The sequence below is a fragment of the Harpia harpyja genome, chromosome 12, assembly GCF_026419915.1.
Source record: "Harpia harpyja isolate bHarHar1 chromosome 12, bHarHar1 primary haplotype, whole genome shotgun sequence".
Classification (NCBI taxonomy): domain Eukaryota; kingdom Metazoa; phylum Chordata; class Aves; order Accipitriformes; family Accipitridae; genus Harpia; species Harpia harpyja.
The window spans coordinates 26,283,517-26,310,517 of record NC_068951.1 but is presented as its reverse complement, the minus strand read 5'-3'; the positions used below and the strand labels follow the sequence as shown (position 1 = coordinate 26,310,517).

General features: G+C 40.4%; 1 protein-coding gene across 12 annotated transcripts; it reads right to left on the bottom strand.

The window, feature by feature from the left end:
- Nucleotides 1-1,775: 1,775 nt before the first annotated feature.
- Nucleotides 1,776-26,544, bottom strand: MFF (mitochondrial fission factor). 12 transcript variants are annotated; one of them, XM_052803439.1, is made up of 10 exons: nucleotides 26,419-26,544; nucleotides 21,412-21,629; nucleotides 20,245-20,417; nucleotides 19,287-19,375; nucleotides 15,195-15,269; nucleotides 11,389-11,547; nucleotides 8,968-8,985; nucleotides 5,681-5,743; nucleotides 2,820-2,904; nucleotides 1,776-2,453 (listed from the first exon to the last, which is right to left on the bottom strand). In XM_052803439.1, the coding sequence occupies exons 2-10, from the start codon at nucleotides 21,626-21,628 to the stop codon at nucleotides 2,322-2,324; spliced, it is 1,011 nt and encodes a 336-aa protein (XP_052659399.1). In that variant the 5' UTR covers nucleotide 21,629; nucleotides 26,419-26,544; the 3' UTR covers nucleotides 1,776-2,321. The 12 variants fall into 12 exon arrangements, with proteins under 12 accessions (XP_052659399.1, XP_052659400.1, XP_052659402.1 ...); XM_052803440.1 differs by lacking the exon at nucleotides 26,419-26,544 and adding an exon at nucleotides 24,065-24,176; XM_052803442.1 differs by lacking the exon at nucleotides 8,968-8,985.
- Between the last annotated feature and the right edge of the window lie 457 nt (nucleotides 26,545-27,001).

Sequence of the window (27,001 nt, the reverse complement as noted above, 5' to 3'; positions counted from 1 at the left end):
CCCGCTGACGGGGCGCAAGGCCGGCGGTGTCCGGCCTCCCCCTGCCCGGCGACGGCGAGCGGTGGAAGTTTTACCCGCCGCGGTGGGACCTGCGCCGGCCGGGCCTCTGTCCCCCGCCGCCGCCGCCGCCGCCAGGGACGCGCCCTTCCGCGCCGTGCCGCTGGGCACACGGAGAACGCGCTCATCCTCGTGATGAGGAAATACTGGCAGCCCCCGCCGCGCACAGCGCGAGACGTTCTTAAAATGCGCTCTTCTTCGGGTTTCGCTTCCACTTGCAAGACAAAGTCTGGGTTTGTTCCCTTAAAGGAAGCTTCATTTTTTCCTATTACCTGTGCACCTCTTTGTAAAATCTCTAGCTCTAACCCTCGTTTGCATCATCAGAGTTCACACAGTACACCTTTAGCTTAAAGATTGTCTTATAAAATTCGTGAGAACGCATAAAATGTACAAAGCAGGCCCTTCCCTTCATGCTGTCTTTCACTAAAAGACAAAGGCACACGCTTCCAACGGTCACGGTAAGAAAACATGCACGGCAAACGCCCTGAATAGCCAATGGAGTCACACAGTGAACAAAGCCTAAAACCAATATACGCAACAGCCAAATGCAGAAAAGCACAAGGAAGCAGGCGCAGCAGCCTATACAGTAGTGCAAAAGCCATGCAACACCGGCTACGATGCCCTATTTAACTTGATAGAATGTGAAATGTACGAGAGGAGCGTTCCTTAACCAGGCACTCACAGCGTACGTATCCAAATCCTCAGGTCTTCTCACGCTGGTGCATCCTGAACAATCTGTCCTCACCAGGGCACTGCCCACCGCCGCCGCCAAACGGGAGCACGCAGCCACCAGCTGCTCAGGAGTGCCACTGACCTTCGCAGCTGGTGGGTGTCTCTTTGCACAAAGGTAGCCCTGCCCTGGTACTGTTCCGCAGCCTTTGCTGCTGCAGGGCGAGCCGAGGACATTGCTGAAAGAGGCCCCACGTCCTTCTCTTCTGCAGCTGTTGGGTACCATCATCTCTTCACCAGCCTGTGTACTTCTCGAGCCCAGAAACGGCCCTGCACAGTGGTCTAGGTCTAGCTGTTTCTAGGAAATGACCCCTTTGAAGCACTGTTTTGGCATCATTGCATGTTCTCTCACACACTGACACGATAAGTTGTTTCATACACCCCCAGGGGAGGGGGTTGTGACCGCTACAGCACTGCACCTGAGTGGAAGCGGCAGCTGCAGCCATACAGGGGCAGGAAGCCACTAACACACAGGGAGGCTGCGTTGCCCCCAGCAGTACCCTGCGTGGCTCACCGCTCCCCCAGACTATATCTACCAAAACAGGTGGTGGATCATGGGGCTGAACGGGATGTTTAAACTGACCACGGTATGTGGGGACACCAGGCTAACTTCCCGTACCTGCGTACTCACCACACACACCGAGAACAACTCCACAAGATGCAGGGGATGGTAGCATGCAGCAGGCTAGCAGCAGGCTAGCAGCAGCCCACCTGCTGCTTTTGAGTTGTTCAGTCCATCACTACTACTTACTTCAAAGACTGATAGTTTAGATGAACCCTGAAATACATTTTCTTAAAATAATATTAAACAATGATTTGGCGGTTTTTTGAGAGAGTTTTATTAAATATACTACATCAGTATCTTGTACTCCATAATCTTTTGATCACTCACAGACTGACTTGCTTAAAAATGTATTTTATAGAAAAACATCTGCAAAATTAAAGCTAAAAAAAAAAAAAATACATATCACACCTCTGGACAATCTGCATGTTAGCAAAGAATTCCTTTTATTATTTGACCTGAACATGTGCTTAAACAAGGGACATACTCATGAAACAGGGCACACTCCTTGAATATGGCACACCTCAAACTACTCAGACTAAAGGAAAACTAGGTGCAATCATGTTTAATTGCATCTAACAACAGAACAATAAAAACTACTTTTTATTCCTTTGTTTTTATATTTTTTCCAAACCCATTCCATTTGTTCACTTCCCACCACAACAAAACATCCAGTGGTTACTCCTGTAGGTCACTGTCCTTACATTGCATGAAGCAAACTTCATATCGGCTGATCCATATTTACATTGAAGCATGCAAAGGAGGATACTGCAAGTATTTGCAATGCAAATCTATTAAATACATTGTAACTGAACAACAAGGTGTCCCATTAACACTGCAATTCTATAGCCTTTATCTGTGGTGGAAGTTTCCAGTGTATGAATTATAAAACTGCATACAATTCAGAAACAGGAACAAAGAATTTTGCAAATTGTTTGTATTTTCAACTACTAAATCTTTCCGAGAGCTGTGTCTAGCGCCGAAACCAAAGCCAGCTATTGAGTAGCCAGAAAGCTACAGTAATTGAATACATGATCATTTCCCTTTTAGCGCGCTCTTTGTTTTCTTCTTCCAGAAGTTGTAGACGGCGATTAAGTTTGATTATCTAAAAAACAAATAAAGGCTTTTAATACTTCATTAAAAGTTGCCAGACTTTCTAGAAGCTTCTGAATAGCCATGTAAAATTAGTTTCTTGGACAGATGGATTTTAAACACTTGATAATTTCACTTTCTATCTTCAATCACTAGTAATCAGATCTTCCTGTCCCTAATAATTAGGAACAGGAATGGTGTTGGACTCTCCAGATTCCCAGAACAATATGGGATACAAGAGGGCAGTCCAGCAGAGGTACAGAGGGGATCCCTCACCATATCTGTTATGGATACCTTTGCAGCCACACAGAACACCTGTTCCCCCATTTTACCACTACAGCTTTTTTCTTAATATTATCAACTACTATGCTTTACATACCTGTCGTCTTAAGGAAGCAGCATCTACAACTGTCATGTCATCTGGTGTTCCCTCAAGCGTAGTATCCAAGTTGGAAAGACCGTATCTATCAAATAAGGGAGATAGCTTAGCTGTCTCATCCATGCAAAGATTAGCAAGTACCATATTTTATCAGCATTCTAGTAGATGTATTTTTTTGGTGGTGACAAAGAGAAGAATTATAAAACTTTTTTTACAGCTTTTACAGAGTTGTCTATTTCAATAGGATCCTAACTGAATAAAGCACAAACACATATGAAGTGGGTAAGTACTTGACTGAATCTGGGTTTATTGCTCTCCACATTCAAATATTTGTGAAGATTCTCCACACAGACAGACTTCTTGTTGTCACTTGGTCTCTCAAAAGACTGTTTCCAGTTACTTAACTGATCAATGAAGCCTGAAAACTGCCTGAGCTAAAAATGCCAAAGTTGCAAGAGGCCTGGCAACAGGTCAGAAATAACCAAATGAAGACTTGGAAAGAACTGCGTGTCTTATGCTCGGTACCTACTTAAATATCCCAAGTGGACACCTACTGAGACTAATGATCTCAGTCACATTCACCTCAGTATTTCAGGCAGAGAACCTTGCAAATAAAGAGTCTAGTGCAGAGTCATTGAACTTTGTGTGCATTAGCAAGGTTGCTCCCAGAGCACCTCTCAGTTTTCTCAATGTAGCGATTCAGAGAAAGCATTAGTCTAACTCCAGGGCAAGTTAATTAAATCCGGCACATTTATTATCAGTTGGGAACTGGCAGAAAGTCTACACAAAGTATGTGTTTTGATCATCGAAATGCTACCTCTTAACCAGATTCTTTTCCAACAACTAACAGGTAAAAGTAGTTCCCGATGCCGCACCTACCACTGAGTTTCTCACTTCCTATCTTAAAACCTCAGTTTCCCATATGAGTTCCCCGTAACTTGCTTTCTCATTAGGACATATGAACAACTGCTGCAAACAGCTTAGGAAATAGAACAAAATAATGTCAAGGCTGCCAAATTCACAACAAAAAACACCTAAAAGAACGTTTAGCATTTAATGACAGTTAATGGTCAACTTCAACTAACATGAATACGAGTAGAATTCCTGAAGCTTGCAGAATGCACTTAAGTGCAGATACTACTTTTGCACTGCACGTTCTTTCATCACTTTCAGCAAACTTCTATGAAATGTCCTCAGCTCAGGCAAGATTTCCCTCCCTCCCCCCGCCAACTTGTTAAAAGTTTTCCTGTATTATTGTTCATTAATATATTGTTTCTAAATAAGAACTGCTGTTTCTAGATGAGAGTTGCATTAGTCTGGACTTAAATAACAATGAGAACCTTGAGCAACACTGTATAAAAGATAGGAAGTTAATTATGTTTTGATCTGTGTTTTTTGGGGTTGAAGGGTATACAGGAATAGGGAAACCTCCAGGTTTTATCCTGGGTTTAGGATAAAAACAGCTTTTAGTAAGGGAATAGTCAAATAAGCAATTGTCTGTCAACAGACTCATAGCTGTTTTAAAAACAGTATGAGACAAAAAAAAGTTTTGGCAACTCCTTTTGTTAGAAAAAGATTTTCTCATTAAGGCTACTATTAATTTTTTTTTATTCTAAGAAGACTTCAAACATTCACTTAACTATAATTTATGCTATTTACTACTTGTAGTTCTTTCAGTTTGGGCAATATTAAAAAGACTGAAACTGTTGTAGTTTGGTTGGTTTGGGGGGTTTTTTTTTGTTTGTTCATTTGTTTGTTTGTTTTTTATTTCCTCAGTGCTGTAAAGCTCACATTGCTAATTCAGCAATGTTGTTTTAAAATAAACCTAAGTTAATTATAAAACAATTTGAACATTTCTACTGTTAAAAAAAAGTCTGAAGCTTTGCACAGACAAAAAGAATAAATCAAATTCTCCTTACTACTACAGGTCCTCTGAAAGCCAAACATATTTCCGAGGAGCGTGTTTTTGTAGCCATTGTTTTATTTGTAGTAGATGGTAAAAAAATTAGAAAAGTCTACCACATCCACAGCATAGTTGTCCCTCACCATCTCTTGGGAAAAGCAGAGAGGCTCATCATTTCAGTGAGATGGGCAGACCTCCCTCCCAGGTCAGATAAATGTAATATAAAGTCACAGTATAACACTGCTGCTCTACAACTTCCAAACCATTCCAGGTATTAAATCAAGAGGGTTACCAGCAAGAAATCCCTTGAGGTAATGTCTTGGACCATTACAAAAACTGAATTCCTGAGTTAGAGAAGAATCACCTGCTTGAATCCAGTGTGTACTTAAGCACAAATGTAATCTCCATTTGGATGAAAACACAGAAGTGTAGTGGCAAATGGGAACAACAGATGCAGAAGGGACTATTTTTTTTTTCCTTCATTCTGACCATGAGATTATGTGTCAATCTTATATCCAGTTCCACTGAAATTATGTCAGTCCGCCAAGATAATGGCAGTGAAGAGGCATCCAGCCACAACTAACAATCACAGGCATGCTACTGAGAACACCTGGAAAAAATAAGGTGATGCAAGGCCAAATTTTCTAGGAATAAAAATATGAAACTCACTGCTAAATAGGAAATACCTGAAGTATACTGGTAGTGTAATTTAACAGCCTGCCCTCGCACATTACTTTGACTCAGAATTCTGCAGCACATTATATCTATTAGACAAGTGAGGTCTTTGCAGGTGACTTGGATGGGTAAGGAATAAAGGCCTGAAATATCTCAAGAGTTGAGAGGGAGGATAGCAGTAAGCATTGTGTTTTAAAATAAGGGCACTAGAAACAGGGAAACGGAAGCCTGAATTTTAGAATCTAAATTAGTGGATCATGACTAACAAAAAAACACTCTTTACCTGGTGTTGTCATGATGAGGGTTAGAAGAAGTGGTAGCAGCTGACCCACCACGTAACACTGGCCTACAGCAGGTTTTTGCAGATAGAAAGCACAAGACAGAAACAGGAAATGACAAACAGAGATAAGAGGTAAAACACACAGAACAAAGGAACATCAAAATACTTCCACTTATATCGTATAATGTTTCAATACAATATAATATCTATTTACTTTGTTGTAAATTGCACTTTCACATTTCTCTCATTCAGATTTAATCAACACTGAATGTTTATGCAGCTAAGACATGCAGGCAAATTTTGGTTGATACAGCTTCATTCATGGAGGACAAACTGCTGGAATAGAGGTTTGGGTGGAGGTTATCAGCCTTATAAAACAACCATGGGAACCTTCAGGTTTAAAAAAAAAATCCACCCAAACCCCCACCCAACAACAATGGGGGGTGGCAAGTATCTACACATACTTATAAAAGCCTTTTTAATCATTCTTTCCTCCCTCTAGGGAAAGGGGAGATTTGTCTTGTCTTCATTCATCTGTGCTAGATGTAATTCAGAAAGCCTGGGCTAGCAGCCTAAGGACCACATATAGTTTGGAGAGGTAGATCTCTCCAGGAAGAAGTGACTAAAAGCTTCCAGTAGATGGTATGAACATCCTTGTAAGTGTTGCTCTTTCTTTTCCTTTTCTTTCTAGGCAGAGAGGAATAAAAGGTACAACTTTTTAAGTTGCTGCAACTATGTAATATACACTAACTTTGCAATAAGAAGTTACTGTGTCCCAGTTTACAGAAGATGTGAATACCAGCAGTACCGTCTGACAAAGGCGGTACTGTGTGTTTTCAGTACCTCTGGTAACGAGGCATTAGCGTTCCACATCTATGATGTGTAACAAACTGTTCAAGAGCCTGAAATCTTTTTTCAGTTTCTTCCATTTCCCCAATGCCAACAGGAGGCACTTGTACCATGCATTTAAACCATGGCTATAAAATTAAAGACAAAGAGAATCTAGGTATGAAGATCTTTACGGCAGGTACATGTAGGAGGCAGAGGCTTGGTGCTGAGGTGGCTGGGAGAACACTGTGGCCTGGCCTGAAAACAAGCAAGAACCATGCAAAAACATCACAACCACTGGTTTCATTTAATAGGATCAGGATCTGGGAGCCTTAGCAAACTCTGCTACCCCATCCAATACTTACTGGGACTAGGTCCTACTCTAATCAGCACCAGAAGTGCAGACCACAATGTTTTTCCATCTAGCACATAAGACAAGCCACCATGATGTGTTTTACAAAACAGAAACCCCCATTCCCAATACGTACAATAAAATAATATTCTTACCTAAATGCATGAGGTCTTGCAGAAAGTTATCAAAAAAGGTATTCCTATTTTTTAATCAGAGAAATAATTCAGCTAGTCTAAAGTCTTGTCTGACAGATGCTAGAACTAAATACTTCGAGAAAGCATAAGAAATTCAGCAAACAGCAGCTACAGAAAAGGTCTGTGAACATAAGTCACCTGTAATTAATTGGTAGATACGTGAACGCCAGCTTGTCAGCATCCAGCAGGCATTTCCCACGTCATCTGACATAGGACAACAACATTCGGATTTTGTGTAATGAAAACGATAGGTCTCAAATACTCTCTAAACTCTTGGACTCTGTGGTATTTCATGGCAAAGTTTTACAGCTGTTGTAGAACTAATCAATACTAACTAATTCACACTACCCTTCCCAAGGAAAGCCACAGGCTTGGAGGTAGCTGAGGGCTACAGCAAGGAACAAAACTAGAGCACTCTGGGATCTGTGCAAATCAGGAACTTAATCTAAGCTAAAGACAAGTCTTTAATCCCACTTTTCAACACAGCCTGCACATGATTTCTTCCTTTTCTTTGCAGTTCACATTTTATTTCTTTACAGGTGGACCCCAAAGGATCACCAGAATATTCCCCTGCCTCTCCCGCACTTTTTACTTGCTTGGTTTTACAGATCAACAAAAAAATTCATTATATAGATCACAGCGGCCTCATAACTGAGATCACTTTACCCCTAAATCAGCACCAAGTTTTTTGGTAAATAGAGAATGCACAAGTATAATATAGTCAAGCTATTCAATACATGGCCTTCTGTAAAAAACTGAGTAAAAGTACATTAAAACTTTAAATTTTCTGGCTACTTCTGTCAATTCCATCCTAAACATTAACACATGATCAGAAGAAGCCATAACTCTGAGGCCATGTATACTCAACGCTTAACCATTTCACTGCAAAGACAGCAGCAGCCTGAAACATGAAGGGAATGCACAGTAATACAACTTAATAACAGTGGGAAAACAGGCAGTAAGGCAATGACCAAATGAATCTGGTCTGCCTTCCGCTGCTTAGAGCGGAGCATGCAATGGAAGTACCACAGTAATGATGCAATCATAAACACAAGGCATGGACAATCTAGGCACCTGGGTCCAACTTCCATCATTTCTGTGCATGCGCACAGGGGACTGAGGCCAGCATGTTTGCTTTGTTCAGCAGAGGTAGCAGCTATGTTCACCTATCACTGTACTTTAAAACACCTCTGGAAATCTCAGAAAAGCTATAAGAATGGGCAAGAATGGGCCATAAGTTCCGGATGTGAACTGGGTAAGGAGTTCAGCTTCTGAAGTACCAAAATTATTGGTGCACTGAAGAATCAGTGACTGGATGAAACTGCTCTCCTCACTTGTCTCGGTGCTTCAATAAAGCAATAGGCTATGGCTATTCCCAGGCTTCTTCACATTTGCAGACCCATTTCATTTTCTTCTGAACTATATTACCCCAATCCAAAGTCATGCGTAGCCCTCTTCAATTGTCTTAACTCACACTGCATTTTATTTCTACCATGAAAAATATCATTAACTTGCTCAATACAAAAAGTGATCTCATAACACCTCAGGATATAATTATGTGGGTGAAGTTTGGCATTGAAGAAGGATAGTGGCTTTTTAGAATGGGCTATCCTGAAGAAAAAAAAAAATAGTAATAAATTTCCACAGTTTTTTCTCCTAAATAAAAAGGTATTGACCCAAGAGATGAAGAATAGTTCAGATAAAGTACAGATTTCAACACAACTCTATTCAGATATGAAATCACCTTTTTTCCTGCATTTAAGACATCACTAAAATCTCCTTAAATGCAGGGCTGGGTTTTTTTGTTGCCTAGAGCATAAAAGATCAGTCTTTAAAAGACACTTAGGTATAGGCCCTACAGTCATTCGACAGAAACTGAAACAGAAAAATGGTTAGAACTGGAAAACAAAACTGACCTATTGTCCTTGTCCAAGCTGAAGGAAATGCAAGAGTAAACAGTGTAAACAGTGATCATTAAATTGTTGCCCATTTAAATAACCTATTATGCGAGCAGTGCTGGCTAAACTAGGCATAATTCATTATCTGCAGCAGTATAATCAGCACCTACTGTTAGCATTTTTAGTAGATTGGAAAATATTTTGAAAAAAGCAAGCCATGAACAAGTTAAAAATATTTCCAGTGAGTAACTCATAGTCAGATCTTGTTCATTCTAAAAGATCTCTTGTAGTATTAAGCATAAAATGTTAAAATAGATAAGGTTTTGAGATAGAAAGCACGTTACACAGAGCAAAAGAACAGAGTGCAGGGTTGGAGCAATTTAAAATGAACAATATTTTGCAACCATGCAAGTGGATCATCCAAATTTCACATTCCTACGCCAGCTGAAGAGTAATGGTGGGTATCTAAACACCCAATCACAAAGAATACACTTTCACCCCATTGAAAAGTTCATTATTTTGGCACCTATTTGTTCATAGGTGACTAGAAACAGGTTTCCCATTTCTTCCAGGAAGGTTAGTAAGAACACTTCAAAAATTAACCCAAACCAGGAAGAGTAATGCAGCTTTTGAAGTATTCAGAACCCCAGAAATTTTCTGATAATTGAAGTAAGTTGAAAGTGTATGTGTGCATATGTGTATGTTTTCCAGAATCCAAGAAAACATGGGCAAGAACATGCCTAACTGAAGCCAGGAATAAAACCTGTTAGCTTCATTGCAGACTGGGGATAGGGCTAGAATTTCTTTCTATATTTTAACAAGGGCTTGGCACAGTATCCATAAGTGCTATTATTCACAGACAGTAGAATTCCTCCTTATCTGGGAGCTTTAATTTTGTAAAACAAAACAAACTTGTAATTTCATCTAATGTTTAATTTGACAAGGAAAAAAGGTATTGCTATCCAACTGTTGACAGGCATCAAAATTTTAACAGCTCCAGCCTGAAATTTCACAGGATTAAGTCAGGGTTAAGCACCCAACTCACAGAATTTCAAGGGGAACTACACAGCTAATTTCTTTTTGGTTTTTTTGTTTGTTTTTTTAAGTCCCAGTTTAAGAACATAAAGGCCAGCAAGACTGGAGTTCTCTACAATTCAGGAATGTTAATATGGGCGTTTACATCAGGTCAGCGAGCACGGTGAGCTACAGGAGGTGCCAGTTTGGAAAGTGACTGCAAACACACAGACATTCACAATAAGATTGGCTTGATAGTCACATTTTATTACCAAAACAACTAGAGAGCAAATCATTTTACTTCAGACTACAAAATATTAAGAGTGCTGCTGGGATATTAGCAATCAGAGGCAGACAGCAAATTCCAAAGAACTTCCTAGCACAGGCCACACTGAAGGGCTGCAGGAGGAATGAGCAGTTCCTCCCAATGATCTTGCCAACTATCTCCTCTAATTCGACCTCTTGGCAAGCCCTAGAGGTCTCAACTAGAGACTAACTGTGCAATTTTTACCTGAACCTCTGTGCTAGCATACTGTTGAAATGAAAATTGCTTTTGGTAAATTGACCTTGCCATTATTAGTCTTTATAAATGTTTCTATAGTGTTAAACATGCCATTCTTGTAATGCTTAGAAGTGCCAAATCAAAACAGTCCAAGGATACATCAAGTGGGCAAAACTTCACTGAAGAGAATGGAAATACAGTGATTGCCATGAGGCTTGGGTTTGGCTCATTACCTCTCAAAGTATCATCTTATCCATAAAACAGAGACAGCATTAAACAGAGGAGCAACCAGCTTCTCGGTATGCATTGCCTTTCTTGCTCTCAGCATCCAGCAAAGTGGTCACCATCAGTCATGTATCAACCAGAGATAACTATTCCCAATATAAACAGAAACAGCCTAAAGTCTTGACACATTATCAAAAGCAGTGTCTACAATGCCTTGCATAATTGTCCTAGTTAAACCACGACAATAATATTCTACCCTGTTCTACCCTCACATTTCTGCACACTTGTTTCAATGCTTTATGACAACATCAACCCAATCTTATTGATTTGCACCACTGCTCACCAACAGAAAAGCAGAAGACAAGGCTAGTAAATTTGCAAGCTCAGGGTCAAGTATTAATTGCAGAAAACACTGACAATCTGGGAACAGCAAAATCCCTTTCAGTCACAGACTAACACTTCCTATTTTGATTTTTATTTGGAAGGAAACCAAAACAATGCTATATTTGACTGAAACAGAAGCATTTTGAAATGTGAATTTTGGACAATTAAATTGCTTATGAATAGTGAAAGCAAAGGAAAGCAAAAGCAAATAATTTCATCTCATTATTTTGTAAACAGAAACCAAACTCCACTAAAAAGGAGAAAAGAAAAAAGAAAAGCAGTAAAAGCTGGCAGAATCAGTGACAACCAATCACCTGCGGTTTTCATCCAGCACATCCAAGACCTGCTGGTAAGCCCTACGAGTGGAAGACTGGATAAACGACAAAATGCCACGAGCAGAGTAAAGATTAGTTCCATCTTCAGGTAACATATTGGGAGGACAGACACGAGCCTGTTGCAGTGATGGTGTCACACTGTTCGTACAAGCATAGTAAATGAAGAGAGAAATACTATAGTCAGATTTTAAATTAAAAAAAGCTTTTCAGATAGACCCCATTCCAAAATGCTTATTGCTTGCTTTTGGTTTACCCTTCTCCCACCACTATAAGGTAACACTCCCAAGTTTAGTAGCGTAGTGATAATGAGCTACATTTATCTATGTTCTTTAGAAACAAACACAAGTAATAATCCAAGGACACAGTTTTGATCTGTTACACAAGTTAGTTTTAGAAAGTCCTTGTCCAGCTAAATCTGTACCTGTTGAAGTCAGTATTCAAGTTGTCACTGACATCAGTGAGAAAAGTGTTTTTACAAGCATTGGCATTTTAAGATAATTCTACACATAATCTCTTTTCAAAACACAAGCCTTTTTCAACGAGGAGAATCTCACTCAGAGCCTCTTCAACAGTAATTTTTCTTCAAGCTGTGACTAAAGATCAAGATAGTATTTTGATTTGCACATGAACCAAGTTTAAAGGCAACTGCAAGAAATTAAAAAAAAAAAGCACAGAATTCATATCCCAGTGAAAACAAATTACATGATCTTTTTGACTGTGATGCAAAAATAATATTTAAAATACACAGGATTGAAATTCGAACATGACCATTTGGATTATGCAAACTTCACCTCCATCAGACAGAAATTAGTTTTGATAAACTGCCTTTGATTTGCTCATGTTTCTTTACCTTCAACCTGACTTTATCCACATTTTCCTTCACACATCAAGATATTTTTAAATTTTTATTTATTTTTTTTTAAATCAGGAAACTTCAATTAAAGGTGAGATGCTTTTTTAATAAGAAGTAATTCGTGTTAACTTAATTGTAAATATTACCACAAATGCAAACCAAGTGCAAGTCACTGTACCCTTTAAATCTTGGGACAGTTTTTATTCCAAGATTAGCACCCATAATTCAACACATTTCCTTTGACCTTGTCACTTGGGATTTGCTCCAACAGTTTCTGGATTTAGAATGCCAATCTTCCCACTTTTGCCACTTTTAAGAAATTAAGCAAAGCATTAGTGGTTGTGTGCTTAGAAGCTGGTTTGATATTTGGATAATCTCTAGATGGGTCATAATTCTATGGATACTCTGATTTTGAATAGAGTTGCTCTGCAACTGGCTAGCACAAAGATCACAAAATTGAGTAAGAAAGAAAATTCTATTGAAAAGACAGATTCAAAGCATGTTACACAGATGTCACTTCACCCACAGAGAAGTTCAGCCATCCCATGCTTCAAGAGACATGCAAAGACAGCAGTGGCTGGTGCTTGACTGATACCAGTCATTATTTATTACCTAAACTGCAGATATCTTTTCACGCTGCTGTAGAGTACATTTGGACAAGAGAAAGTAAAAAGGAAAGAGACATCAATAAACATCTTGTTGCTTCTTTACAGCTTTTATCGTTCTCCAAGACTTACGGAATCCATCTTTCTCTTCTACTTCTGATGACTTCTACTTTGCAATCAATGGTAGTGGTCACACCCACTCATTTTACTCTTGAATTGCACTGGAAATGCCAATATTCACTAGAAAAATATCTAGATTTTTTTCATATATCCAGATCTTTTTCAAATATCTAGATCTTTTTTCACTAGAAAAAAGAAGCAGGGGCAAGTATGGAAATATCACCACTAAAGTGAATTTATGAGAATTTCTACTCCTTTGTGGATTTGCTGGTTTGAGGGAAATGAGGTAAGAGCTGAAGGCTTCAACTTAGAGCATGTTATACATTAAAAGCAATTTTTCCTGTTCATCACTTCAGAGATTTACAGAATAGGCTGAAAGACAGCTTAAAAAGAGTTAACAAACAGGTTTTAGACATATTGCAAATTAGAAGATATTGTGGAATTCCTGTTGTCCCGAATGGTATTAAATACCACAGTAATATTATTTGCATACAAAGTCTTCTGTAGATACTGAAAAAAAAATCCCCCAAAACTATTTAACTAAAACTGCATAAAATTCCCTAGAAGAAAGTTACATGTGCTGATTAAAAGGAAAGTGTATATAATAAGGAAAAATCAAGGCAGACTTCAGAACTAGATTATTCCTAACCCCATGGTCTAGTCCCTGGACTACTTTATGCTTGTTGTTTTATAGGTGGCTTGTAAGAAAAGGCAGTTCCAAGAGATTACTTCATTCATTTTAAGATATTACTTAATTCTTACTTAAGAGAATGTTTAGCTTCTTAAATGATTTAATTATTTAAAAGATTATTTGCTCCTGAATATGAGCTAAACTGTACAGCTACATGAAATTACTCAAATTTTCTCCATAAAGGCTGTTGCTAATTTTAATATGCTTCTAAAGTCCATAGTTTGAGACTGACCTCTCTCTTCCTTTCTGTCTGAAAGTGAGAATAACTCTGTGAAGGGGTCAAATGTCAGAATTAAGGAACATGGGGGGACAAAGAAAAAAAAAACCAAAAACAAATAAGCCAAATATTTCTTCTATCTTTCCTTTTCAGGATTCAAAATTATTGTCCTGTAAACACGTGGTAGTCCTTTGGACTATGTCAGAGACCATGGAGAAGAAATATTATGAAGGACATATCCGATACACAAATCAGCCAAGATGACATAAGAAAAAAATCTCTAACATAAGGAAAATTCTCTACATTTAGTACAACTACTTATCATTAGACGTTGTGGCTATCCCCCTTTTCTCCTCCATTTCTAGTTAAATGGTCTTAGTCCTAGGTATAATTTTGTTTTGAATTTCTGAGAAGAATTCTTATATACAGCTCCAGCCACTTATTTTAGCACTCCCTGGTTACAAACACCAGTCAATTCCAGAGTTTGGAACCAAAACAAACAACATGGAATTACAGAAATTACTATGGAAGAGCACAGTAACATTCTGCTATATGCAGAGTTTTTAGTTTAGCAGTAATCTCCCCTAAACCTTCTCAAAGCATTTGTGATATACACAGGGTTTATTTCAGATATTTCTCCGAGTTACAGTTCTCAATTATCAAATGAGAGGTAAGCAGATTTAACTAATTAAGGTTACTTTAAATTCAGCCACATAGACTGTATTCTCATTAAAGACATGCACACCATCACCTTTTCCTCCACAACTTGCATGAAGAACAGAATTTCTCAAACTGTGAAACTGAACTCTCTAGAGAGATGTGTTTTTCTAAGGGAAAGGCTGGAGCAGAAAAACAAAAATTAAATGCCATCCCCTTTTCTATGCGCTCTTGGTGGTTTGTTGACTTAATGCAGAAGTGGAATCCTTGCATTCAACATTGGCTGGCAATGGCCAACAAAAAGCTTTGTTTCTCCAGCTATTCAAAAACAGCCAAAGAACAAAAAATCAAAATATAAAGCTATTCTGAAATTTAATTTTTCTTTACAAATCGATTCTTAGTTGAAGCTGTCCCTTTCATTTGCCATCAGGTATTTTTCCCTGTTCTTTACACAGGGAAACTATTTGGTGAAGTTTGAGAAACCCCGAAGCAAAATTAGAAACCACACATTCAGTGTAGCAAAGGCTGTTTCAAATTTTATATTCTAAACTACAGGTACTTAGTCAGAAAATTAGTACTGCAGAGAGCTACATAATTAAACACACTCTTGATTTTCATATACCAGGTAACATTTAGGCTTACGTGCAATCCTTAGTCGAAAGAGGTGACTGGAACCGTGGCATTTTATTTCTTGGGACAGTATCTGATCTGTGCCACCTTGAATAATAATTGTAATCTCTTAAGTAAGCATCCTTATAAATAGAGGGATTGTAATTTAGAGAGCTGTCATTGCTACGCAGATAGATAGTTATTGTACAAACAGGTGCCAACTTGTTAGTCTCATTTTTTTAAATGCATTTGAGAATTACTGTCTTTAGTGAAGCCCAGCTCCCAAAAAACTCTCAGAACTGTCTCTGCATGCAACTGCATGACAAGAAGAAAAAAGCCAACAGAAAAGAAACAACTATCTGTACCATGTAGAGAACACTGTGATAGGGAACCCAGCCAACTCTTTCACTTCAATCTGACAATCTATTCCAGAATGTTTAATTTTTTCACTTTGTAGGGCAAGCACTGGAATTTTGTGCAGTACATCTGAACATTTTGTCCAAGGAGAACAACAGTGTCCTAGATTAAAACTTGAGTATTATAGTCCTATTTAGAAAACAAAGGTTTTAAAAACAAAGGTTTTAAAAGGCAGTGCTCCATGTGCCTTTTCAATGGAGTCCTAATCACAGCATCCGAGTAGACTATATAATATCAAGAAGCTGACTCAAGGATGTAAGAGAAACAAGCATTTAAAAAAAAAATTTTTTTTCAGATAGGAATTAAATATTTTAAGTAAAACGTGGACTCTCTTTCCTATCTGAGGATGTGAACCAGACTCACACAAGCACAGGAATAAAGAGCTGATCTTTGTCAAATCAGAGTACCATAGTACTTGTTACTGCAGAAGTAAAGTACTTAGACATGATTTGAACTTAAAAGTCAAGCCAGTTTTGATGAAGCAGCAATGTATCATTACAGTAATTAGAACAAAGATTATTTTTTTCAGCCAACAACACTGGAAATATGAACTTTAGGAGCAGCTGGTTTCTTGTGGCTTTGTACCACTGTAAAAAAATGCTATTTCTAGACAGTAAAGAAATTTCAGCATGATATAAATGAGGTAACAGCTGTACAATTACGTTTTCTGTAGTGCAAAGAATAAATCTGTAGTAGAATTTATCTACTTAAATGGTCTAATTTATCAACCAGGAAGCTAAACTTAGAAGACTTGCATCATATTTACTATGAACCTCTAATAGAAATAGTAGTCTATGAGCTAGGTGATACCCAGTACCATCTGATGTAGCATAATTTACATCAAGCAGGTTGGTTTGCTTGTATTGCCTATTTTGAGCCATACAATAACTCTTCCACATGGATAGCTTCTCTAAGTAGCTACCACAGTGAAAACAGAATGCCACCTTATCAATTTTGTTTGTAGAATCGCTACTTCTCATTTTATTTACACAAAACTTGCAAATTTTTTGTACTTTACAGTGTATTTCCTGTGGGCCTAAATTGTGAGGAAACAAGAGCCAAGAGATACCTTTTTCACCAAGTACAAAAGGCTTGGCTTTCCTGCATTTGTGTGAGCCATAAAAGTTCCACCCTGAACATAAGTGTTTTCGTAATCCGAATTCACAGAACATTCTCCTGAGAGTTAGCCAGGTACACAGTCACATTCTCCACTTGGAGATTGACAAAGCCTGGATGAGGGAGAAATGCCAGACTCAGCATCACTGAGAGTGCCACAGCATGTTCAAAGTGATCTCTTTTTTTGGATCATACTGAGTCAGAAGAAGCAATGATGACAGAAAAAGAAGCAATTTCTAGGAACCTCAATGGTTTCAAAGCAGATGATCTACACATTAGGCACAGCATAACTTCTGTCATAAGAAAACAAGTACTTGGGCAGATGAGAGACAAATGGAGTTCTACTAAAACGTTATCTGCAGGTCAGCAAGCGTGGAATGCTGCAGTGAAGAAAGATAGCTTCTTCCACATGGGCAGCAGAGCGCGCAGATAAAGCAGGCTTAATATTAGCTAGCTGTTATTTTTCATACAAACAAAAGAGAAGACATCCTGGATGAATCTAAAGTTTATATAATTTTCCTAAAAGACATTCATGATGGAAACTGCTTGGCATCAGAAGTTTGATTTATTTGACAGACATTATGCAGGCGCTAGCATGAGCATCAAGAGAGGAAAACTAATCTCCAGATGCGTCATAATTTCCTGGCTTTTGTAAGTGATAAAGTGAGTCATGTAAGCTACCAGTAATATGTTTGTTGATCACATCCTTTTTAAATTTACAGGATTCCAGGTACGTATTGTATTGCTAAGCCTCTGAAGGACTGCTAGTAGATTAATAAACTGTGACAGCAAATAATATTCAGACCATTTAAAACCAGTAATTCTATATATAGCTACGGAGCAACAGCAAAGCACAGAGGTGAGTTCTACCCATTTAGGATTTTTGGATTCAAGAAGTCCAAACATACATGAGAAATCTGACACCAACTGGATATATCCAGTCAGAGCTTATCTTGCCAGTTTCTCAGATGGCTGGCTGGGTACACACAGCCCATGACTTTCAGAAGACTAAACCTGGGGAGCAAGGATAAAGTGATTTCAAGAAATCGCAAGAATTCATATGCCATCTGTTTTTCCTTTAAGTGCAATACATCAAAGACTGGCAAAGCAGACCTGGTAACATCAAAGGGGTAAACTTTCACAAGCAGCTTCCATCACATGAAGACCATCTATTCTAGCATGCATCATGTGCAAACTATCAGAGAAACAAGTGAAGGCCATTCCTGCAGTGAAATTCTAGTATGTCCAGTCCAACAGGACATGACTGATGACTGATAACACAGGCAACTTGGGCACTTCGTAGGCTGATAGAACATTTGGAGACCAAGCTGATCAGGAGCTCAAGGATGTGAACCTAGTTTTGCCAGCTCAGTGAATATATATGACTCAGTGGACTTGAGTACCTAGACATGTGCCATCTGTAAGACTGTATGAACCAAAAGTCTGATGAAGTAAGAAGAGGAAGATATGCAACAATATTTTCATGAAGATCTGGAGGAAGAGAAGAATTATAACGTGTCTGGAACATGCATCAGAGTACAGTTCACCAGTTTTAGACTGACAGGTAGACAGATACGTAGTACATGTAGTAACTCCTAGTGTCCCTGCTGTAAATAGAAGAAAACAGACATTTCTAGGACATAACTCACTTGATCTATTTTAGACTAAAAATAGGTAGACCCAAAGTAGGTCATGCACTTATTTCCCTCAAATTACTGAAAATTAAGTTTATGGTGATTTAGCTATAGCGTTATACAGTCTATACTGGGACAGATGAATCCCATCCTTTCGGTCTTAAATCTAAGATCCTTTCAACAAGGGAAAGTATTCTTTACAGTAGCTGTATTAGGAATCTTATTATATATGAGTTTTAAGTGTTACATTGCAAAACCAGTTATTGCCAGGTGGAAAGATGCTGTCACTCAGAATAAACCGTGATTAATCAAAGACTATCATATCTAATAAAAATATACAGACTTGTATGTCTTCAGAAAACACCATAAGAATTGCTACCTCAGATGGTAACAATAGATGAAGTTTCCAATTCTAAATGCTACTTGCCATTTTGGTCTCAAAAGATTAAGGTATATACTCACAGATTCCAATACATTAAGTACATTGACACCAAGGAAAAATGACTTATTCTAATATTCATGAGGAAATACACGTATTCCTTCTTCTATGAATGAAACCCATTATAATATCAACAGTGAGAGAACTGGGAACATTTTGATGTACAAAGAACTCAATTTCCTGAAAATTCGGGGGGGGGGGGTGGGGGGTGGGAATTATACCAGCTCAGAAACCGAAAAAATCTCCTGAAGTAACGATTCATGATAACTGGTGAAACCAACTTGAGCCCACAAACACTCCCACCCATCCACTGCAAGAAAATACTTCACAAATGAGTCACCTCACTACACAAAAAGCATAAAAATGAAGAAAAATGCTGGCCTTATAATACTTAAAATTATGTACTTGCCATAACATATGAAATATTAGTTGGAAAAAACAAATAACAAGGAGATAAGGAACAAAGGAAATACGTAACAAAGCTGTGGCTGTGTCCCTGCACCCTGTTACTCTACTCACATGGAATCATTTCGCGCCAGCTGGCCATTCTGTCGAGTGGCGTTTTCACTCATGGAACGTTCTCTCTTCAGTCTTCCCACTGATCGAACCTGCGTAAAAGGGGAGAAAGAGGGAGATAAAAGACAGGGAATTCCAGGAGACACTTAATAATTTGCATTGAAGATTGTAAGTTAGACCTGCCCTCAGATACAAAGGCATGTTTTCACGGGCTTTGCAGTGATTAGGAAGAAAACAACTGATGACAGAATCTGATGCTGGTACGTGTAAAACCAAGGTCCAAACTTATTGCAATCCTGTTATCTATCCACATGATCTGATGCCAATAGTATGAACAAACAGAATTTTGAATACGTAAGAAAGCAATATTATGTTTAATATTACTTCCTATCACCAGAGATAATTATATTTCTACTGTATTTTATGAGTCAATAGAATATGCAGCTTCATAAATATTTTTCAGTTTTTAAGATGTCAATTACCATCATCCACCCGGATGCCAATGTTACACCATTCTTTGAAGTCGGTTTTCAGTTTTGTTAAAACTCACTCATTCTATGTGATGGTATATCATCTGGCCTTGAATTCCAAAGGTTAACTACACATGTTAAAAGAATTTTAGTTTGTTTTCTGATAACCTGCAAATTAAAAAAATCTTGCAGCTTTCCCTTCAATCAAAAGGATTTTTTTGTTAAAAGTATTTTTAGTTCTAATTATGGCTTTTTTTTTGTAAGTACTGTGTAAACTTACTGAACATGGCAACCTCTAGCCACCTGCCAGTTAAATATGGAACTTCAAAGTCATACTTAGAACCACTACAGTGCTAATAAAAATATTTTTCTTTTTTCCCAACTTATGTTAGCACAAAGTAGATCTGCACCACAGTAGAGAAATCAACGGTCATTTCACTTTCTTTAATAGAATGCTTCTCAACTACGGAAAAAGCAAAATAAGTACTAGCCTCTTCATTTTGAGGTGTCTGCTGTGGAGGTTTTTCTAGGTCCAAAAAATCTAGCGGTCGATCACTAAGAGAAATAACACGGGGAGGAGTTTTCAATGCCAGTGGTTTGAATGGAGTAGACTGAAGAAGGTCAAGGTCTGGTGGTCTGGAAAATGGAATGTCTTCACTATTACCTGCAAGAACATCCGTTGTCAATAGAAAGCAAGCTGTTCTGAGGCCTGAGGGCTAATGTTAAAGTTCACGAAGACATCACATCAGTTACTTCCCCTGACTATGCCAAATAATTAAGTGTACCTTTCTTTAACAGGGCTTGTACGTTAAAAACTATGGTCAAAGCTCTCATAAAGACCCCATTAATTGACACTTATTTGAGCAGTTTCTCCGAGAACAATGATCCTGAGTAATCCTGAGCAATATCAACTGTTATTGCAAGTGAGGGCACTTTTAATCTCAAGACATAGTCCTATAAAGGTGTATTTGTTTAGAAATACAGTGACTGGGGATGTGAAGATGTCTCTCTCTCAAAGCATAAAATATATGCATGTCACACTGTCGTGGTTTAACCCCAGCCAGCAACTAAGCACCACACAGCCGCTCACTCACTCCCCCCCCTGCCCAGTGGGATGGTTTGCAAATTGTAAGGCCTTCAGCAGTTCCAGGTCTGTCACTGTAAAGCCCATGACAATAAATGCTAAAGTAGTATTGATAGAGTCCACCCAATAATAGACAGATCCTTAACGTAATTAGCATTCTGATTATAATCAAACACATTTTGCATGACTAATATATAGTACAGCCCCCAAACTTATCGTAGTTACTTTAGCTTATAGTTAATAAAGAAAAATCAGGTGTATATCAATAAACATTATATATTTTTGCTCCAGAAATGGTTTAGTAAGATGAAAAGTCAGCAATTAAACTTTCTGTTCATAATTCATTCCTTAATTGTCTCCATTACAAGCTATACCAAAACTATTCATGAAACATTTTCAGAGTTTATGAAACTTCCTAAGTCAAAGTTGATGAGCAGTAACTGTTTGAAAACCAGAAAGCATTTTACAGGTTTTTCTTTTAAAAATATATCAGTATATATTGTTGTCCATCCAGAAATTTGGGGAATTTATTTAAATTTTTGCCTATTTTTCTTTTATTGAGATGCAGACATACCTGCCACTACAATCCGCTCTGGAACCTGCATAGTTACACTGGCATTTGGAAATCCTTCTTGGATGCCCTTCTCAAGGTCAGCATTTTGAGGAGCTACTTTGAGTTTTTCTGGGACCCTCATGCGCTGACTAATTCCTTCGGTGTATTCCATTTCATACTGAAGGCGATTAATTTCTGCCATCTCAGCAGCTGGAGATGGGAATGCAGCCCCACTCATTCTGGCAAAAGAAAACCAAAAGCTATAATAGCAATATAGGAAATCAGCAGAAAGCGTGTAAAAGAAACTCTTTGTTCTGATTACTAAGCAAGTGGTAGATCATCCTAACTGAACAGACTCATATAGAGAAACAAATTATACAATAAAATTAATCGGAAGTGTAGTCACAAGGAGTTGAGAGTTGAAGGCAATGACAGGAGAACAAATTGATGCTGTAGGCAGTGCTCAAAGCTGCACTGAAGGTCCTCAAATTCAGCTGTGACAAAACACAGAAATTCTGCATGAAATGTACTATTCCTGCACTGGCTGGCAAAAAAAAAAAATACAAACAAACCAACAAACCAAAAAGAATTGGTAGGATTGGTAGGAAATCTATTCAGGATTGGAAAGAAATCTAAAATATTGATCTGTATTTACACAGATCCAGTGTATTGGCATTTGAGAAAATGGATGAAGTCTTACAAAACTGCATGTTGAAGTAAGGGAACAAAAGAAAAGGCTCAGCTTGGGGAGCAGCCTTCTGCTCACTGTCAGTCACCCAGATCTCACTCCATCTTACAAGGACAAAGTTCCATATCAAAAGCCTGTCAAATCAGTTTGAAAACCTAGCATATTCATAACCCATTCCCAATCACAAGCAATTCTGTAAACCCCTCACTTCTGGATTTTTCTGTAAATGAAAATCTTACTTTTGCAGAACAGATAGAAGATGGGCAGAGAGCGAACAAGACTTTAAACTTAAAAGGGTTTGCCAATACTTTATATACACATCTTCCTAGAAAAGGAGGGGGACTTCATATGAAGCAGTAGGGGAATTTCCTAGAAACTGGGCTGTGAGAAACTTACTAATACGGTAATTGCTGGGAGCCGTATGGAAGACAAAGACCAAGATAACTGGGGTTTTTTAGGTTAGGTTTTAAGATGGAAAGAAAAAGAAATCCTAGAGCTGGACTTGGAGGTGGGCTGGAAGGGGGCTGCTGATGGAAACTGTGGGCTGGAAAGGGAACTCGGATAGCTGGGAGAAGTTGTTCACCTGGACAGTGGCTAGTGGACTTGCTGATGGCTCAGACCAAGATTATGGTTATGGGCTCAGTTAAGACAGAAACATCCTGGAGCTGCAGTTAGAGTGGGGCTGGAAAGGGGCTCCCAGAGGAAACTGTGAGCTGCAAGGAATACTCGGTTGTGAGAAACTTTTCATCCAGGCAATGGCTGGGGGGCCTTGTCAACAGCTCAGGCTGAGATAAGGGTTATTTTGGGGGTTAGGATTGAGAGAAATATATATTTCTATACATATATGTACACACACAATATGTAAATACAGTTTTCCTGGCAAATCTGCCTATGGGAAGCATAGCTTACTCTAGCAAGAAATCTTTTAGTGGTATTGCTTGAAGTTGTTCCCTAAATGAAATAATATATCCTGGCAAAAAGGCAGGTTTTGCCACTATAATTGCAACTACATTCTTTTACTATTTTTGGCAGCAAGGCTATGTCTGTTGCTGTGTGTGTGCTTTCATAAGCTGAACATGCAGAACTTTGCGAACAAAATGCCTCAGTGCAGACCATCTATGTGGCAGGTAAGAGGGACCACAAGCCATTTCTCCCACCATCACAGAGAAGCAATACTTTCTGTATTTATCAATAAAACCTCAAACTAACAGTAACCTTCAGACCACAGAAAGAAGCACACAGAAGGATCTGGACTGTGCAACACTATATTAAATGTGCAGATTTAGTATATTCAAGATGCGATCCACTTGGCAATCCACCCTGAGATCCTCAATGTTATTTTCAGGACTTCCTATCACCACATATCAAATGAAAGAACCTCATTCATCTCAAAGTCTCACTGCAGCACAGTAGGAGAACTGGGGATCAGGGAGAAGGCAAGAAGGTCATTGTTCTATGTAAATTTAAAAAAAAAATAGTTATAAAGGAAATACCTGAAGTGATGCAGATTTAATCCATCTGTATTCTTACTGTTTGTATGTATCAAGTGAAAGGAACTGGAACAACCAATCTGATTACAAATAAACACTTTATAGGAGTTCAAGAGGTGCTTAAGCAGCTGTGTCACTTCCAAGTTCTTAAGATTTCACTTTGGGGTTTTTTTTGTCCCTGCCCTTTGGTATTGCAAGCTAGATTTGTCCCTCTTGCAAGACATTGGCTAGATCAGCCACTGACGTGAACAAAGTACAGAGTCTTCCGACATTTCCACATTCCAAAAGGTGCTTTTCATTTCAAAACATGGTCTATGATTGGTAAAGCATTTCCGGATTGACAGGAGTAAAAATCATGATGTCAATAAAGAGACTGAATTTTAAGAAGAACTTAAAGTACCCAGAGCATCTACAGGCAGCAGCTTAAAGAATAGTTTGCTCACAAGACTTGACAAAAGGTGTTTCACTGCTTGTTCACTTTCTCATTTTGAAATACCTGTATGGCTCTAATTTTTGCAATCAAGTATCACTATACTGCAGCAGTAGCAGTGTTTACACCACAGCTTCCCCAAAGTTTAGCATTGCTTTCATACATAAGTCTGAGTGACAACTGCTTTCCAGCTGTAAGGTAAAACACACAAAAAAAGGACAGCATTAGAACAGTGGGTTTGTTTATAAACTATTTATAAACCAAATAGCACTGTGTGGGTTTAGCTGTACTTGCTGAGGACCTATAGATACAATATCTCAATGTCTTCCTACTCTTGCCTACTTCTCATCTACTTGCATCACTGAGAATCGTGTTTGCTGTCAAAGTGATTTCAACTTTTACCCTTTTTACAAGAGAACAGCAAAACAAGAAACAGATTTCAGCAACAGCAAACTTAAAATATTTCAACAGAGCCTGTTAACAAAACCCCAACTATTTAAAGAGAACAGAAATCAAAGTTATGTTTTCTATAACGTTCTTGTTACGCAAAGCACTTTATAGAAGACATTAATAATAAATCAGGGAGAAGGAAGATTGATATTTACAGAATTACGTAGCTCTAGAGGCATGAGAGTAGAAAATAAGTCCGAGAATGATAAGATAATAAAAACACAATCACAAATACAGGATAAAGGCCAGAGAGCAGCTGAAGCACAAATGAGCATCAGTGGCATTTAACAAAAGACAGAAAGGAAGGAGAAAATCCAGAGGAGGATAAGGGAAGAGAGAGCAAGAGGACTTATACAAGGTGAATTATATGTGTTCAGAAAGACATAGGGGTACCTCCTTCTCCCTCTCCTAAACAAGAACGTCAACAGAAGAGATGGGGAGGAAGCAATGCATACGAAGCTGAAGGATGACTTTTTGTCAGCATTCTGGCAATAATCAGACATTGGCCATATCTGTGCCGCAGCTGGGAATGTTACGCACAGAGTGGAAGTCGGAGTAAATCTGAGATGTATGAAGACGAGTACTGGTAACAGTACAGCTGTGCCAGCACTGAGATCAGAGCAGGTTTTACAACCTACACAGGACTAATTGTAACTTCTCCAACTACATTACTGTTTGTTCCTGATGTGGCTACTTTACAGCTAATCTGTTCAGGTGCACAGAAGCTACAGAGTGCTCCTTTGGCAAGGGTCTAGATATCCTTTGACAAGTAAAAGGGGAAGAGGAGGACTTAAAGCAAAGTTAAGCACATGTATTATAGGACCCAGAGGGCCCTATTATGGGACCCTAAAACTGTCAGAACATATATCACAGAGGCATTTGGGATCAGAGGCTATGAAATAACAAAGCACTAATGGAACAATTTGAGGGGAAGGAGAGCTAGGCGTAGGCTAAGTGCTGAAAGCTGTTCTGCACAGCAGTTACATGCGTCGAACTTTTAACAATACATTACCCTCTCTCCTTAGCACAAGGATGATGTGAACAAAAAAAATATCTGTTACAGACGAACAAGGCTATGGGATCACAAAAACACTAAAGGCTGCATTCTTTCAAGTTTGCTTTACTCCAGCTGAAGGTTTTAACGCAAACACCTTTTTATTTTTTTTCCTTAATAGAAAAAAACACTGGAAACATTAGAAGGAAACAAATCGCCACAGTCTGACAACCATTTCTCTGAAACACCCAAACACTCGTTGCGTTGTGACAGCGTTAAGAGCATTTGGCAACAGACCCCGTCAGCTAATAACGTGAGAAGGTAAAGGGGGAACTGGGCGCTCCGGAGGGCACGGGCGCCCTCGGCGTGCTCAGGCGCTCGCTCCCCACCGCCCGCAGCGTCCCGTCGGCGTCCGCGCTGACGGGGGCTCCCCGCAAGGGCCGAGCCTCCGAAAGACGCGTCCGGGGCCGCTGCCAGCCTCCAGCTGCGGAAGGCGGCTGCAAGCGGCGGCCGGTCCCGCTACTGAAGCGTTTCCAGTAACAGGCTGGGAGCACCGGGCGTGCGAGGGCGGGCAGCGGCAGGCGTCGGGAGCGACACCCGGCACCGGAGGGAAGGGACGGCCGCCAACGGGGCGACGGGCAGAAACGCCCGGGGAGCCGAAGGGGTGCCCCGCGGTGGGGCGGGGAAGCGGGGGCGCTGGCAGCGGCGGGCCGAGGCAGGCGGGGAGGCAGGGGGCGAAGAGCGGAGCTGGGGCAGGAGGGGCCCTGCGCCACGGGGGCCGCGGCGGGGGCAACGGGGCTGAGAGGGAAGACGGTAGCGGGGGCGGCTCAGGCTGAGGAGACGGTCGGCTGTGAGGGCGGGGGACGGGCAGGCCCGCGCCCCGCAGGCAGGGGCGCCCCGCAGGCAGGCCGAGCCCCGCCCCGCCCCCGGCACAACCTGGAGACGCTGCCGCCAGGCCCCGGCAGCCCGTACTCACCCAGAGCGGCGGGAAGGCGGCCGGCGAGCCCAGCCCTGCCCTGCCTGCCCCGGCCGGGCCGCTCCTGCCGCGCTCCGGACGCTCGCGCTGCCTCCCGCGGGCGGACGGGCGGACACGGAGGGGAAGGGGGCGTTAAGCGGCGCGACGCGCTCCCACCCCACTCCTCAGGTAAGACGCAAAAACCGGCCTGCTTGTCCCCATCGGTCTCCCGTAAGGGCTGCCGGGCCGGGGACCCCGCGTCATGTGACCGAAAGAGGGCGGAAGCGGCTCTCGCTGACGCCTCACGTGCGAGGGATCCGGAGGGCATCCATTTTTAGTGAGGGAAGGCGGGCGCCGCGCAGGCGCGCTGGGCAAGGTCGTCCGCGGCGCAAGGTTGCCCGCGGGCCCGGCGGCGGCGCGTGGCCGGGGGTTGCCCTGCGGGCGAGGGCGTCGGAAGGGGCGCTTGCAGCCGGCGTGGGGCCCAGGGCAAGCGGCACCGCCGTCGCGGCGACCCGCGGGCCGGAGGGAGCGGTTCGGTGGCCGGCCCTGCCTCCCGCCCGGGCGCGAAGGGTGGCAGTTAGCGGCACAGGTCTCTGCCCGGAGA

What these genes read in the sequence shown, in the direction of transcription:
- MFF (XM_052803439.1), bottom strand. Translation starts at nt 21,628, where the DNA reads ATGAGTGGGGCTGCATTCCCATCTCCAGCTGCTGAGATGGCAGAAATT. An exon ending in CTTTCGACTAAGGATTGCAC is followed by an intron (nt 11,548 to 15,194) that starts GTAAGCCTAAAT and finishes TTGTACGAACAG; the next exon opens with TGTGACACCATCACTGCAAC. An exon ending in CTGCTTCCTTAAGACGACAG is followed by an intron (nt 2,454 to 2,819) that starts GTATGTAAAGCA and finishes TTTGTTTTTTAG; the next exon opens with ATAATCAAACTTAATCGCCG.